At 48.3% G+C, this 14837-nt stretch overlaps 1 protein-coding gene across 5 annotated transcripts in view; it reads right to left on the reverse strand.

Moving 5' to 3' along the window:
- Window positions 1–4232: 4232 nt before the first annotated feature.
- SNX1 (sorting nexin 1) overlaps window positions 4233–14837 on the reverse strand; it is a 52160-nt gene continuing 41555 nt past the window's right edge. For 2 of the 5 annotated variants that reach the window (XM_058427314.1, XM_058427312.1), the window contains exons 12-15: window positions 12587–12730; window positions 10965–11045; window positions 10441–10512; window positions 4233–8749 (exon numbers count right to left, since the gene is read on the reverse strand). In XM_058427314.1, the coding sequence (XP_058283297.1) occupies window positions 8576–8749; window positions 10441–10512; window positions 10965–11045; window positions 12587–12730 (471 nt within the window). In that variant the 3' untranslated portion in view covers window positions 4233–8575. Of the gene's footprint in view, window positions 9332–9365; window positions 9806–10440; window positions 10513–10964; window positions 11046–12586; window positions 12731–14837 lie in introns of those variants that run through there. The other 3 variants (XM_058427313.1, XM_032175834.2, XM_032175833.2) reach the window with 3 other exon arrangements.

The raw sequence follows: 14837 nt of genomic DNA on the forward strand, positions 1-14837 counted from the left end.
GCCAGGGTGGACCTTGCCTGCTCCACCCCAGCCCAGCTCTGGTCACCGGTATCACCTTAGACAACCCCCCTGAGGCTCAGGGTCCTTATCTGTCCTTATCTCAGGGTCCTCACACAACAGTGGTGTGTGGATTAAAGGACAGCAGCTTCCACAGTGTTTGGCATGGGGCCCAGCACACAGCAGAGAGATGTTAGCTATTATTGACTGAATTATGTGAATTTGCTGTTTTCGTAGGCAAAAAGCAGCAGTCTTACCAATGACATGGTTCATCCTGATGGATACTGACTCATTGACAACAAAAGCAGATTCTACTATTTCTTCCGTACCCTGAGACTGCAAGGTTAGCTTAAAAAAAAAAAAATTAACAATTTCAACTACTAACACTGCAGTAAGGATTTTTCTGATTTCCTCCATATTGTGCAACCAAAAATAGTAAAGAAATAAATTGGAAGCAGAGGTTGATAAAAATCACCAACTATGCTGTTCATCAAAACAGCCTCCTACTGTTTACAGAGTTCCTACTGATTACCTTGTTAATAAGTACATTTTAAAAACTGAAATAATAAATATAACATTTAAAAACATCATTTTTATGTTTATTAGATTTTGGTGTAACGTGTCTTTTAAAAAGAGTGCTACTAAAAAGCGTTGTTACTGAGTTGGTCCAAACCCTTCATTTCTGTCAACGGGGGGAAGCGAGGCGTGAGGGAGGGGTGGGTACTGGAAACAGCTGTATTAGAAGGCACCTCTGACAAGCATGTCCTGTTCAAGTCCTTAGAGCAAAAATTGGTCCAGGACAGGCAGGCCCCAGACCCGGGGCTCCAGCCAGCAATGCCACTTCTAGGAGTCTCCTGTCCCCTGCCCAGATAGGACAGCGGCAGCTCAGCTGCTTCAGACAACACGACTCAGGTCTGGCACAGGGAGAGCTGGCAGAGGCCACCCCAGCACTTTTGATGGCACAGCTCTCCAGGCTGCATGTGGTGATACAGCAACTCCCAGGGCCTTTCAGAGCCGTGTCAGCCAATCAACCAAGCGGCCCCTCTGGTGTGCCAAGCACTGGGGTTCAAGAAACAAAGACACGCGCGGGTCCCTCAAGTAACAGGGGTTCATTGTGAAGAGAGCTGAGAGACCAAGAACTGGGGACAACAGGCAGAAGCCAGGATGGGCAGGAGCTCCAGGCCTCAAGGTCTGGAAGGGAGGTGGCCCTGCCTCATATGCTAGCCATCCCCAGGGTGCTGCTGGTGGCTTCTCAGCAAGTGGAGTTTTTCATGTCCGCCATTAAGGTCCCCAGCTATTCACCAAAGCTGCTTCTGTCTTCCAGCCTCTGCTACTACTCCACTGGGCAACCCCTGCCCATCTGGGGAAAGAGTGTCTTGCAGGGGTCAGAGAAGCTCCAATGCTTACCAGGTCAGGTGGGTATCCAAATGGGACTTGTCCTTAACAGGCCTGTGTGGATGCCTTCAGGTCTTTAAGAAAACAACTTAGGGCCGGGTGTGGTGGCTCACACCTGTAATCCCAGCACTTTGGGAGGCTGAGGCGGGCGGATCACGTGAGGTTGGGAGTTTGAGACCAGCCTGGCCAAAATAGAGAAGCCCCCATCTGTACTAAAAATACAAAAATTGCCAGGCTTGGTGGCACGTGCTTGTAATCTCAGCTACTTGAGAGGCTGAATCAGGAAAATCACTTGAACCCGGGAGGCGGAGGTTGCGGTGAGCTGAGATGGCACCACTGCACTCCAGCCTGGGCAACAAGAGCGAAACTCCACCTCAAAAAAAAACAAAAACAAAAACAAAACGAAAAACAACCACAAACTTAATGGGTTGATTTCCAGGTTCCTCTTGTCTGTCCCCATCTGGATGTCTACAGTGTGTGGGATAGGGTGTGGCAGAGAGGCCACGCTAAGAGCTTGAGTTCATCTTAGCTCTGGGGTGTGACCTGGGCCGGCTGCTTCAGCTCCCTGAACCTGTCCTTAGTGTGGGTCATGAGCGCACCCTGCAGGGTGACAGTGCTGGATGTGAGCTATCTCAGGGCCCTGAGGCAGTTCTTACTATAGTTAATAATTAGGCCCGAGAGTGGGAAGGGGCGGTCATGGGCAGTCTGTCCCCTGCTCCGGAACATGCTCCTGGCCGCAGGAGCCTGGTCTATTTTTCTTGAGAGGCTGCCAGTGAAACCTGCGTGTTGGGCCCCTGTGGCTATAGCCACTGCAGCTCATAATGGAAGAGGAAGCAGCGAGCTCTGAAGCCCCGAGGGGGCAGTCATTTGGAAACAGTCACATCTCTTTATGGAAAGGTCCTGTCTCGGATTGGACAGGGTTTTTCTGTTTCTTTTCTGGACCCAGACAAAGAGCATCCTGTGGAGGGCGAGCAGCTGGCTTCCTCTGAGCAACCTTGGGTGGGTAAAGTTTTCTGCCCCAAGGTCTGGTCATCAGAGACAGAGGAGCATTTCCACAACAGACAAGGGCCAAAGGGGTGAAAGGCCTGTCTGAGGCAAGCCTTGTGGGGCCTGCAGGCTTCCCCAGCACACTGAGCACCAGTCTTACCAACCACGGTGAGGCCTATTAAACCTCAAATTAGGCCAGATTTCCGGATCTCTTGAAAAATCCCCAGATCTGGCTTCAGTGACCCACAGGCTTGTACGGCAATGATCTTGAGCCGAGGAGCAGCCATTGCCTCGGAGGATCCTCTGCAGGTTGGAGGACACCGGGATGAGCAGAGACAGTGCAGCCCAGGACCCCAGGGAGTCCAGGGCTTGGGAGGCTACAGAGACCACCTCAGAGCTGACACCACACAGGAGAGGAAGACCAGAGGCTGAAGAGGACGACAGATGCGGGGCCCACCTCCAGTCCGGGGTAGGGCAGAGGGCGGATCAGGGGAAGCTGCCTGAAGAACAGATATGTGACGCGGGCCTCAAAGCATGCACTGGATTGTTTTCCCATAATGAAAATAGCTTTATTTGATTTTTCTTATTTTAACGATAATACATAGAAATTTTAAGCAATACAAAATGGTATTAAAAATTAAAGGCAATGCAAACTTCCATCTCTAGAGGTGACCATAGTTATTAACAATTCAATCAACATCCTTCCCATATATAAAGTTTATATAAATGTGAATATCATGCAATTCTATAACCTGCTTTTTTCACTCAAAAATATGAGTTTTCCTTGTCAATGAATATAGCTATATATCATCTTCAATGGCTATAAAATATTCAATGGTGTAACTGTACCATAATTCATTTAATCCCCTCCTGATGGACATTTCAATTGGCTTCAGTTTTTGCAACTGTAAACAGTGCTATGACGGGCATTTCTGGTTAGTCATCTTCAAGGATTTGGTTTCTAGAAGTGCCTATGAGGATCCTCAGTGAATGTTCTGACACACAGGCAAATGCTCCGCATCTCCTTACACTTATATTCCCATCTAGGGCATTGGGAAATGCCTGCTTCAGACAGGTGTAATTCTGAGACTGAAGATGGGGAAGGGGAAACGGTGCTTAAGGTACCAAGCCCAGCATTAACCCAGCCTCCTCGGGCCACACAGAAGTGAGAAGTAGCACATTTGCAATCAGTTTCCATGAGGTGTCGGCACTGTTGGGAAGGACTGGGAGACAAAGAGGGAAAAGTGAGCTGGGTCCTTTCACAGACAGTATGAACGCCAGGTGGCAGAGCCTGCAACTGGGGAACAATCATTCAACAGTTATCTATTTGACACCTGTTTTGAGCCTGAACCTTTGCTGGGGCCCATGGAGTTATAAAGGCGTAAGACCCCAGAGTTTACCATTTGGTGGAGACTGTAAATCACCCAACTTTATCACAAGATGCAGTATCGGCAGGTGACACATGCACCAGAAGACAGGCTTCAGTTGTTCTTGTCCATTTATCTCAGATCAGGCATGACCCTGTCCAAACAGAGAATCTTAGCCAGTGTCTCCAAAGACAGAGTGTACATCCAGGCATGTGCGCACTGTAGCACAGATGTGTCCTCCTATGTTTGGAGCCAGGGATCCCCATTATCTTCTCCTGCCCTTCCCTTCCCCCTAGGCTGCCAAGTACTGGTGGGGAAAATCCCACCACCTTGGGGCTTGATGTCCTTGAAGTCTATGGGTTTCCCGTGGGCCCTGAGTGTGCTCGGCAAAGGACACGCCCTCCATCACCACACGCTCTCCAGCCACATCTTGGCCCCATCCTGAGACTTCCAGGAGCTCCTCTTCTTTTTTAAAACTTGAGTTGCTTCAAAGACTTTTTTTTTTTTTTTAGGGTTCCCAGCTACAGGAGCATTCAGAATGAAAATCTTCCGGGAAGAGTTAACAGTTGCTAGTATTTTTGTGTAAGCGACAATTCTTATTCCCGTTTCTCTCATTTATTTTGTCACTGAGTACTGACACTGAATACTGGGATCACACCAGCTTGAAGTCCAGTCCTCATCTTCAGCACTCCGGAGCTCAAACGCTGAACTAGCCAAGGGGAAAGCAGGTTCCATACCTTTTATCTAAAAGTACTTGGCTTAAATAGGTAAATATGACATTCCTATCTCAGAAAATTTTAATTAACAAGCATGAAACTTCCCCTCTTCGGCCTCCCCTCCACCTACAGATTCTTTCCTGTGGCCTCAGCAGTGAGGCACCCTCTGAACACAGGTCCCCTTCCTGTGCTCTGGACCCCATTTTCTTCCAAACATGGCTCTTGACAGTCATTCTCTTTCTCTTCTCTGACTTTTATTAACATGCTTAAGTTTGTCCCAACTTTAAATAAAACAAAGCCTCCTTTAACTCTATCTCCCCTACTTAAAGCAACTGGCCTCCCTTCCCATCCAGAGCTGCTTTTTTTTTGAGACAAGATCTTGCTCTGTCACCTAGGCTGGAGTGCAGTGGCGCAACTGTAGCTCACTGCAACCTCAACCTCCTGGGCTCAGGTGATGTTCCCGTGTAGCTGGGGCTACAGGCATGCACCACCACACACCCAGCTAGTTGTTTTTATTTTTGTAGGGACAGGGTCTCACTATATTCCCCAGGCTGGTCTCAAATTCTTGGGCTCAAGTGATCCTCCCATCTCGGCCTCCCAAAATGCTAGGAATACAGGCATATGCCACTGTGCCTGGCCCAGAGCCGCTTCTTAAACACCTTCAGCACTCACTGCCCCCACCACTGCTTCCCCTCCCATCTGCCCCAAACCTATTGCCTCATGTGTTACAAAGGGCTTCACTGTCTGCCCAGTGTCTGAGCCAGAAGCCTGCGGGGCATGCTAGCTACCTCCCTCTCCCCTCAGGCCTCTCATCAAATCAAGGACCGATCTCAGTGGTTCCGAAACTCTCCCGAGCTCTGGCCCCACCATACCTGCCCTTCTCAGCTCTCCTGAGGGTAGGGATGAGCCTGGCTGCTCTTCCTGCCTCCAGTCTCACGCCTTCTGGTGTGTCCAGATCACGAAGCGATAATGGTAATGTGGAAAGTGCTTCCCAGGTCCTATTAGGCACCCATGTGATGTGGCTCCTGCTCATTTTTCTCCATGGGCCTCACTGACTTTACCCCATACCAAGCCACTTGACATTTCCCTAGATGCGCCTACCTCACACTGCCAGACAGACAGGGAGGCAGAAGCAACAAACACTTTTACACCTTTTAGACTCAGTTCAAGCATCAGGTTCCCCACAAAGTTCTCCCTCCTGGGTCCCCAGCTGGAATACCACCTTCTTCCTTTGTGCTCCTGTTATTCCTTGTAGAGGCTTCTGGCTCAGTACCCCTAACCCACTACTGGCCTACTTGTTTTCCACACGTGCAAGCTCTTTACAAAAATGCACCTAAAGACAACTGGCCCTGCCAGCCTCAGGATACAGGAAGCAGAGGAGGAAGTTCTGAAACCAGAGGAGACGTCATTCCAAGGAAATAAAAACAAACTTACGTCAGAATGATCATTAGATGGAACTTAACAAAGCAACCTGAAATCTTTGTCTCTCTGGAGGAAAGAGTTAACAACATGGAAAAGGGGGCAGACTGGAATAAACCTACAGGGCTGGTCTCAAAGCATCAGTGTGAATTCATGATTTTTAGTATCTATTTATGTCAGGTATCTCTACCCTATCTTGTTTCTATAAATCTATCTATATATCTTTGCACTATATGGTGAGAGCCTAGAGGCAATGACATTCCAGTAACAAGAAGCACATTTGGCACCCTGATCTTTGTTTCTAAATAACATTCTCTGGCTGGGTACGGTGGCTCACACCTGTAATCCCAGCACTTTGGGAGGCTGAGGTGGGCAGATCACCCAAGGTCAGGAGTTCGAGACCAGCCTCGCCAACATGGTAAAATCCCCATTTCTACCAAAAATGCAAAAATTAGCCGGGCGTGGGGGCAGGCACTTGTAATCCCACCTACTTGGAAGGCTGAGGCAGGAGAATTGCTTGAACCCGGTAGGTGGAGGTTGCAGTGAACCGAGATTGTGCCATTGCAATCCAGCCTGGGTGACAAGAGCGAGACTCTGTCTCAAAAATAGTAATAATAATCAAATCAAATAAAAATAAATAAATACCATTCTCCATTATAAGGAACCAAGACTCCCTGGAGAAATGGCTGATTCCAGGGCTAGGGCAGGGAACATTCAAAATGAGCCTGGAACATCTTGTTATGCCAGAAGGTAAGAAAGTACTCAAAACATGATGGGGGCAAGCTACAAACACACAAGAGGCTGCTATAAATCTGGGACAATTTGAGAATCAAGATAAAATCAAAGCAATGGCTTGCAACTCTGAGTAAAATAGGAATCCCTGCATCCATATTGATAAACAAGTGAATAAATAAATGGTGAGAAAGGATGTTTTCTTTATATGTAGAATGTCAACCAATAAATGTGGAAGGCATTATGGAGTTAGGAAATCATGTTGGTCAATCATGACAGTAATAACTCGGACAAGACTAATCAACTGATACTATATAACTAGTGAATGAGGAACAAAATACTTATATAGTCTCAAAGTATCTCCCCACAAATTACTTGTAAATTACAAAGGGGAAATCGTCAATTTAAAATGAAATCTGGCAGACACCAACCTAAGTGGTGAACAAAGTTAACAACATTAATGGGACCAACTGACATTATATGCTGATTACAATGCACTGACGACACACTGCTTCTGTGATATTCCTGCCCAGAATGCAAAACCCTCATCTAGTCATGCGGAACCATCACACAAATCCAAACTGAGGAACATTCGACAAAATAGCCTGTATTCTTCAAAAATGTCATGGTAATGAAAGACAAAAGAAAGCTGAGGAATCTGCAGTATTGAGAGACACATGTTTACCAAGGTAACACATGGGCCGGGTGCGGTGGCTCACGTTTGTAATTCCAGCACTTTGGGAGGCCGAGGCGGGCGGATCACGAGGTCAGGAGATCGAGACCACGATGAAACCCCGTCTCTACTAAAAAATACAAAAAATTAGCCGGGCGTGGTGGCGGGCGCCTGTAGTCCCAGCTACTCGGAGAGGCTGAGGCAGGAGAATGGCGTGAACCCGGGAGGTGGAGCTTGCAGTGAGCCGAGATCGCGCCACTGCACTCCAGCCTGGGAGACAGAGCGAGACTCCGTCTCAAAAAAAAAAAAAAAAAAAAAGAATAACAAATGTAGGAAAAAGAATGGCTACAAAGGACATTATTAGGATAACTGGCAAAATTTAAATATGAATCATCGGTTAGATAACAGTATTAAATCACTGTTAAACTTCCTGATTTTGATAATAATACTTAAAAAAATATTGAATAATGCTTAAAATAATTCTCTTCTTCTTTTAGAAGAGAATGTCCTGTTCTTAGGGAAATGCATACTGTTTTGGGAATAATGGGGTATCTCTGCAGCAAATTACTCTGAAATGATTAAGAAAATACAACATGAAATATAGATAAGGCAAATGAGATAAAATGTAAACACTCAGTAAATCTGGATAAAAGATATATAGGAGTTCTTTGTGATATTCCTGCAACTTTTCTGTAAATCTGAAATTGTATTCAAAATTTTAAAGTTACCAACAAAACAAAACAAACAACCTCCAACCAAGAATCCAACAACAAGGGATGAATCAAAATTATGGTACAGTCACCCTATGGAAGCCTTCAAATTACACAGCTTTACAAATCAACTTTGTGAAGATATATAACAATATAGAAAAATGCTTATAACATGTACAATGTTGAATGATAAAAGCAGGATACAAAATATTTTATGTGTATATTATTACAACTATGTAAAAGCAAGCATATAGTAAAGACTGGAGGGATAAAACCAGAGTTGATGATAAGGATACTGAGGGGTAGGGGGAGTGACTTTTTCCAAAAACTTCACCTGTTAAAAAGAAATACTTGCACCACTGGCCCTTCCCCTGTTGCTGTGTCGGTGTACAGGGAATCAGAATGTTTACTGCATTCTCTTGCCTCAGGTTGCCTCACCCCAAACCTTAGCCCCCCACCAAAGAGAACTGATACAGCAGGACCTGGGGCCCCAGTGGCAGGAGCGTCTTTGGGATCGAGGGGCTGGAGGTGGCAAGGCTCCCATAGTGGCAGTCAGCAGCTCTAGCTCACAAAGGAGCTTCAAAGCCCACTCTGACCAGTACAGCTTGAGCAGCTGTGGACACAGCTAAGGGGGAAGCCCAGCCTTGACTGACCTGAGACTCTGGCCTCCCCTGGCCAGACCGGCAGAGATCTGTGTGAACATCCTTTGGCTGTGCGTGCAACTCCTGGGGGCTCTTGCTGGCAGGCTACCTCCTGGGCATAGACAGTAGAGCTTCTTTGAACCTCCTAAGGTTCAGGAGCTCTTGGATAACCCTATCTAGAGGCAGAGGGCATGGCTTTCATGTCTACGGAGATAAAGCATTAAGTCCTTATCAGACCTTCACACCTTCACACAGTCTACTATGTGTTTTGATGGGTGACAAAAATAGGTTTAGTTATATATAAGACTTGCCATCAGAGGGCAAGACTCAGAGAATCCTGAGCAGCTTAGGGAAGCAGGAAGAATAAAAGAGAAAGGCTCTTGCTTAATGATAGAGATACCAAAAAAAAAGAGAGAGAGAAAGTCTCTGCCTCCTTTGCAGGAGAATAGGTTTTAATAGATTTTGCTCCTCTTATTTTAAGAGATGTTTTTCAAACTCCTTCCCTAAAGAAGTGGGAATACGAAACAGATTGAGACCCTCAGAACAGGTAGCTGAGGTAGGCAGAGAGAAAGAAACCCCATTTCCAGAGGGAAGCAGCGGCAAAAAACTTGTGAACAGTAGAGAAAAACTTACTATACCTGGGCAACTTCTTGGTTAGGAGTATTCCAGACCTGATTCCCAACTGCTCCCCAGCCTAAGCAAAAACCACCAACATTCTGAGTCATGTGGCCTGATTTTAAAATATTTTATTACATAACCTTTTCATGGCACCAGCAGGAGTAACAGAAAACGTTATTCCCAGTTCCTAAACCACATCCTGAAAAATATACATTTGTATTTATATATTTATATCAATACTCCACCCCATTCCATAATTCCACCACCTATTGTAGGTCTTTTGCTTAAAGCAGGAAACTATTCTCTTAGGTAAGAAAATATATATGGAAGCTAAATGAAATAACGGTTAGAGTAACTGGGGACAGTTGGTCGTGGGGACAGGGAGGAAGGGGTTAAGTCCAGCCTAGGCAGGATGCATCACCGGGGGTCCATCAAGGTGGAGGAGGACAGTGTATAAAAAGGCAGCGTCACACAGGTGGGCTCTGGGGTCCCTGGTCCATTAGGAGATGGCCTTTGCCTCAGGAAGAAAGGCTTCCCAGTACTTTGCCAGCTGCAAAGAAGTGGGGACAGTAAGCAAGCGCCCCCACCTAGTGGCAGAGCCTAAGCCAGCCTGGGAGGAATCAAGCACAGTACCCTGGCGCTCCCCAAGCGCCTGCCACACAAAGGCAGGGTCCGAGCAGCTGCACAGGCCACATGACCTTCACACCTCCCTCTCGACAGGGAAGGCAGCAGTTCCTGAGCCCCAAGTGCAAGGGCAGTCTCTGAAGACAGTCTTGGCTCCACCCCAGAGGGAGCACCCCTGTGGTGGCCACGGCTTTGCCTGGCTCAGTTAGTTCCTCACAGTGGGGCCACTGTTTCACATACTGATGAGGCCTCAGCCTCAGGAGGGCCAGGTGGTACCATGGGGTGGCTCCTCGAAGAGTAAGCAGTTACAGGGAGATGGGGTTTGTCCTCAAAAACTAACTCACCTCAGAATGAGGGCAGCAGACCCGGGCCCTCTTGCTTGGTAAAAGACCCTGTTGGATGCTCCATGTCAGAGCAGCAGGGCCTATTTTCAATGATGGACTATAGGAGGGCCCAGCTCCTCAGAAGCAGGGCCTGCACATCTTGTCACAGAAGCCCCGAGGAGGCAGCTGGCCTTTGGAGCGGGCAGTAGAGGATGAAGGTCACGCACAACTTACATACCTGCTGCTGTGAGTAAAGGAGTGTCTCAAGGTACTTGATCACGTGGTTCTTGAAGTCCTTGGATTTCTCTTTCTAGGAGACAAGATTCTACACTGACCATCCAGTTTTTGCTTTCCCTTTCAATGGGATGGTGGTGTTTATTGCTGACCAAGGCCAAACACAGTCTCAGAAAGTAGAGGCAGCAGGTGGAATAGCTGTAATTTCCAGCCAAAGAGGGTCTGCCAAGGCCTTGAAAGGCTTTGTTAGAGGGCAGGAGATGGGAAGTGGAGGAGAAAGGACAGGGGACCGAGGGTATGTGGCAGCTGCAAGATTTGTGTTTAACTGCTGTGGTCCAGCCACAAGTGTAAGATTGCCACTGTGCCTAGGATCAAGCACACCCCCCCCCCCAAAGAAGGCCACGCCTGCTCACGAGAACTGCCAAGTCACTGGCACCTCTCTCTTTACCCAATAGAGTTGGACAACACCAAGAGTATTCCTAAAACAAGCACTGCATGCTAAGTGAGAAGTAGGATCTTCCATCTCACCTCAAACCGTATCACTTCTTTTCGGACCACTGTTGAAATCCTCTCAAAGTCCCTTTCATATTGAGTCACCCGAGACTCCCACTGGGAAGAAAGAGGAAAGAAAGGATCACCTCATATAATGGCATCATTATTAAGCCTTCACATTTGAACAGCAATTTTACAAATGAGGCCTAAATTGATCATTATGTCTGTCTGTCCTTGTGGATAAGATGAGGTGTCACAGAAGATTTCACATGGAAGTCAGGGTCCAGCAGAAGGCTACTTTAGGGGCGGACTGGAAAAGAGATGCCTGTGTTTCAGGCATCTGGGACCAAGTGTGGTCATTCAAGAAGGCTCTGATATGCCAGCAGCCTCCAGTGTAGGTACTCACCAGCAGGGCTGAAAGGCCTGGAAAACTTAATTTAGTTCTCACGAGAAGGCATATCTGAATCAGCTAGGTAGCTTTTCAAAGATCCAGCCAGGACCCCCCCGCCGAGATTCTTTTTTTTTTCGAGATGGAGTCTCGCTCTGTCGTCCAGGCTGGAGTGCAGTGGTGCGATCTTGGCTCACTGCAACCTCTCTCTCAGGTTCAAGCGATTCTCGTGCCTCAGCCTCCTGAGTAGCTAGGACTACAGGTGTGTGCCATCACGCCTAATTTTTTCTTTTTTTTTTTTTTGAGACAGAGTCTTGCTCTGTCACCAGGCTGGAGTGCAGTGGCGTGATTGCAGCTCACTACAACCTTCGCCTCCCAGGTTCAAGCAATTCTCCTGCCTCAGCCTCCTATCTGAGACTACAGGTGGGTGCTACCATGCCCAGCTAATTTTTGTATTTTTTTTAGTAGAGACAGAGTTTCACCATGTTGGCCAAGATGGTCTCAATCTCTTGACTTCATGATCTGCTCACCTTGGCCTCCCAAAGTGCTGGGATTACAGGCGTGAGCCACTGTGCCCGGCCCCGGCTAATTTTTTGTATTTTTAGTAGAGATGGGGTTCTACCATGTTGGCCAGGCTGGTCTAGTACGCCTGACCTCGGCCGGGAGCGGTGGCTAACGCCTGTAATCCCAGCACTTTCGGAGGCTGAGGCAGGTGGATCACAAGGTCAGGAGACTGAGACCATCTTGGCTACTAACACGGTGAAACCCCGTCTCTACTAAAAATACAAAAAATTAGCCAGGTGTGGTGGCAGGAGCCTGTAGTCCCAGCTACTTGGGAGGCTGAGGCAGGAGAATGGCGTGAACCCAAGAGGCAGAGCTTGCAGTGAGCCGAGATTGCGCCACTGCACTCCAGCCTGGTGACAGAGCGAGACTCCATCTAAAAAAAAAAAAAAAAAAAAAAAACACAAAACTCTGACCTGAAGTGATCCGCCCACCTTGGCCTCCCAAAGTGCTAGGATTACAGGTGTGAGCCACTATGCCGGGCCAGAGATTCTGATTTGACAAGTCTGGGTAGAGTAGAAAAAGAACAGGGGGACTAGGCCTCAGGAAGGCCTGGAGTCATTCTCAGAGGCTTCCTCAGCAGCCACGGCCCTTTAGACTCAATCAGCGCTCTTCCCTCTGTGGGGTTCCAAACCTCTGGGTGGGATGGACCCTGGGTTCATTTGGAACCAGCAGAACACCCCTGGCTGGGCTGCCTCAGGGGACTCACCTCGAGGATCTCGTCCTTGGCCTGCTGCAGCTTATCAGGCTTGTTGGCCCACAGCAGCCGAGCCTCGGCCTCCCGCTTCTTCTGCAGTGTGGCTTGGGCATCCTGCCAGCGCTGCCATGTCTTCATGCGCTGGTCGAAGGCAGCCTGTGGGGGTGGGGTTGAGGAGGAGCACAACCAGCTCTTCAGGAGCTCTGCTGGCTCTGCCTTGAGGCAGGCTCTCCCAGCAGCTGCACCAGGGACGGACTGAGCAAGGGCAGATTCTGCAGCCACATGTTAGTGCCCAGCTGGGAAGTTTAATGTCTAGGAGCAAAGCTTGGGTAAGACTCCTCTCCAAGCTTCCAGGAGGCCAGTGCCATGCTGCTTCATGCTACTCCCAGGGCTGGATGGCAGGGAGGCAGTAGGTGGCCTCATGCCAGTGACCAATACTATGGCTTACAAAAGTACCTCCCTCAGATCAGTCAGTTCATAAGGCTACATACTTTCCCTGAGTGCCTGCCATGTGCCAGGAGCTAAGAATACAGTGGATGAAACTCATGGTCCCGTTTTCATGGAACTTGTCATCTAATGGAAAAGGCCAACATTACATTCACAATTACAAATAGACACAAGTATGCAGACTACTGGGAAAGCAGCAGGGTACTATAACATGAAACCAGGGGCCTAGCTTAGCCAGGGAAATATGTCAGGGAAGTCCACCCTAAGGACTCAGCCTTTAAACTGACACCCAAATAATGCACAAGGTTAGCTTAATAAATCTTTAAATCAACACCTAAAACCACCATAGGGCCACACTGCTTTTTCCCAACCACACACTTACCTGCTCTAGGCTACCAAGGCCTCCAAGAAGCTCCCCAAAATCTATTTGCTAGTTTTCCTTGTTTCCAGTTCCTTGACCACAATCAACATTTCCAGGGAAGGAAGTTGCTGGCCTGACTAACCACGCCCACTCGGACTTGCTTAATAGGCCCCAAGCAGCAGCCTGGATCAAGGATCTGTGCCTGGCGCCAGCCACCCAGCCGGGTTCCAGCGGCCCTGCAAAAGTTCCCTGAATATTTTCTTTTTAGACAGAGTTTCACTCTTGTCACCCAGGCTGGAGTGCAATGGCGCGATCTTGGCTCACCGCAACCTCCACCTCCTGGGTTCAAGCAGTTCTCCTGCCTCAGCCTTCTGAGCAGCTGGGATTACAGGCGCACATCACCACGCCCGGATAATTTTTGTATTTTTAGTAGAGATGGGGTTTCACCACGCTGGCCAGGCTGGTCTTGAACTCCTGACCTCAGGTGATCCATCTGCCTCAGCCTCCCAAAGTACTGGGATTATAGGCGTGAGCCACCACACCCCGCCTTCCTTGAATATTGTCTATGCCTCCTTAGAGCAGGCTTTTGCCAAAACTTGAACCTTAGGGAATGCAATGCCTCCAAATTCACCTGCCCCAGCATTGTCACTGCTGCTCTCCTGCAGCATCTTAACACCTCAATGTCAAAAGATTAGGTAAAGGGTGACCTCATAGCTGAGTTAGACTCAAGCCCAACCCACTGGCCTAACAGCGGTCTGGCTCCACGCTCAGGGAAGAGCAGAAAAGAAACCTTTGCTCTTCTCTCCAATCCTACCAGCAGGCTCATAAGCATGAGGTAGGCAGATGGAGGGTCTCTGAGAAAAGACCATTTGCAATTCTGTGCCGTGAGGCACACTTCCCCAGCCCCAGCCCATGTAGCTCTAGGCAAGGCCCCCACCCCTGTGGTACAAGCTCACTCTGCCTGGGGGCCATATCCAAGAACTGTGCTCTCCAGAGACCCCAAACAATGCTCCTCATAGAAAGCTTCCCCCAGAGGGTGCCCTGGCTGGCTCTCCAGTCTAAGTAGCCTGACCAGTTCTAAGAATCACATAGCAGGTTATTTTTAAAGCCTCTTATCATTCTGGAGTTAGCAGCAAACCAAATAGCAATGGGAGAGGACAATGAACAACCTCCCAGGCTCTATGAGGCATCTCCACCCCGGGGGAAGCGATAGCCTGGGAGCAGCTCAGCTCCTGACACAATGCACAAGCTCCCTAATGGGAGATATGTTGGGGACGGGGAACGAGGGGTGGCACTGTTCTAACTCTGAGGCTCACACATCCTGATCCCAAGCTGAATCAGGGACAGACTTAGGCCCTTAGAGTGTAGGCACCGGGCTCCCTCTTGGTTCTTTCCTCTGTCTTAGGGAGGCCATGCGACTGCTAATACCACTGTCAAAATTCCCTAACCTTAACC

The sequence above is a fragment of the Hylobates moloch genome, unplaced genomic scaffold (assembly GCF_009828535.3).
Source record: "Hylobates moloch isolate HMO894 unplaced genomic scaffold, HMol_V3 SCAFFOLD_14, whole genome shotgun sequence".
Taxonomy (NCBI): domain Eukaryota; kingdom Metazoa; phylum Chordata; class Mammalia; order Primates; family Hylobatidae; genus Hylobates; species Hylobates moloch.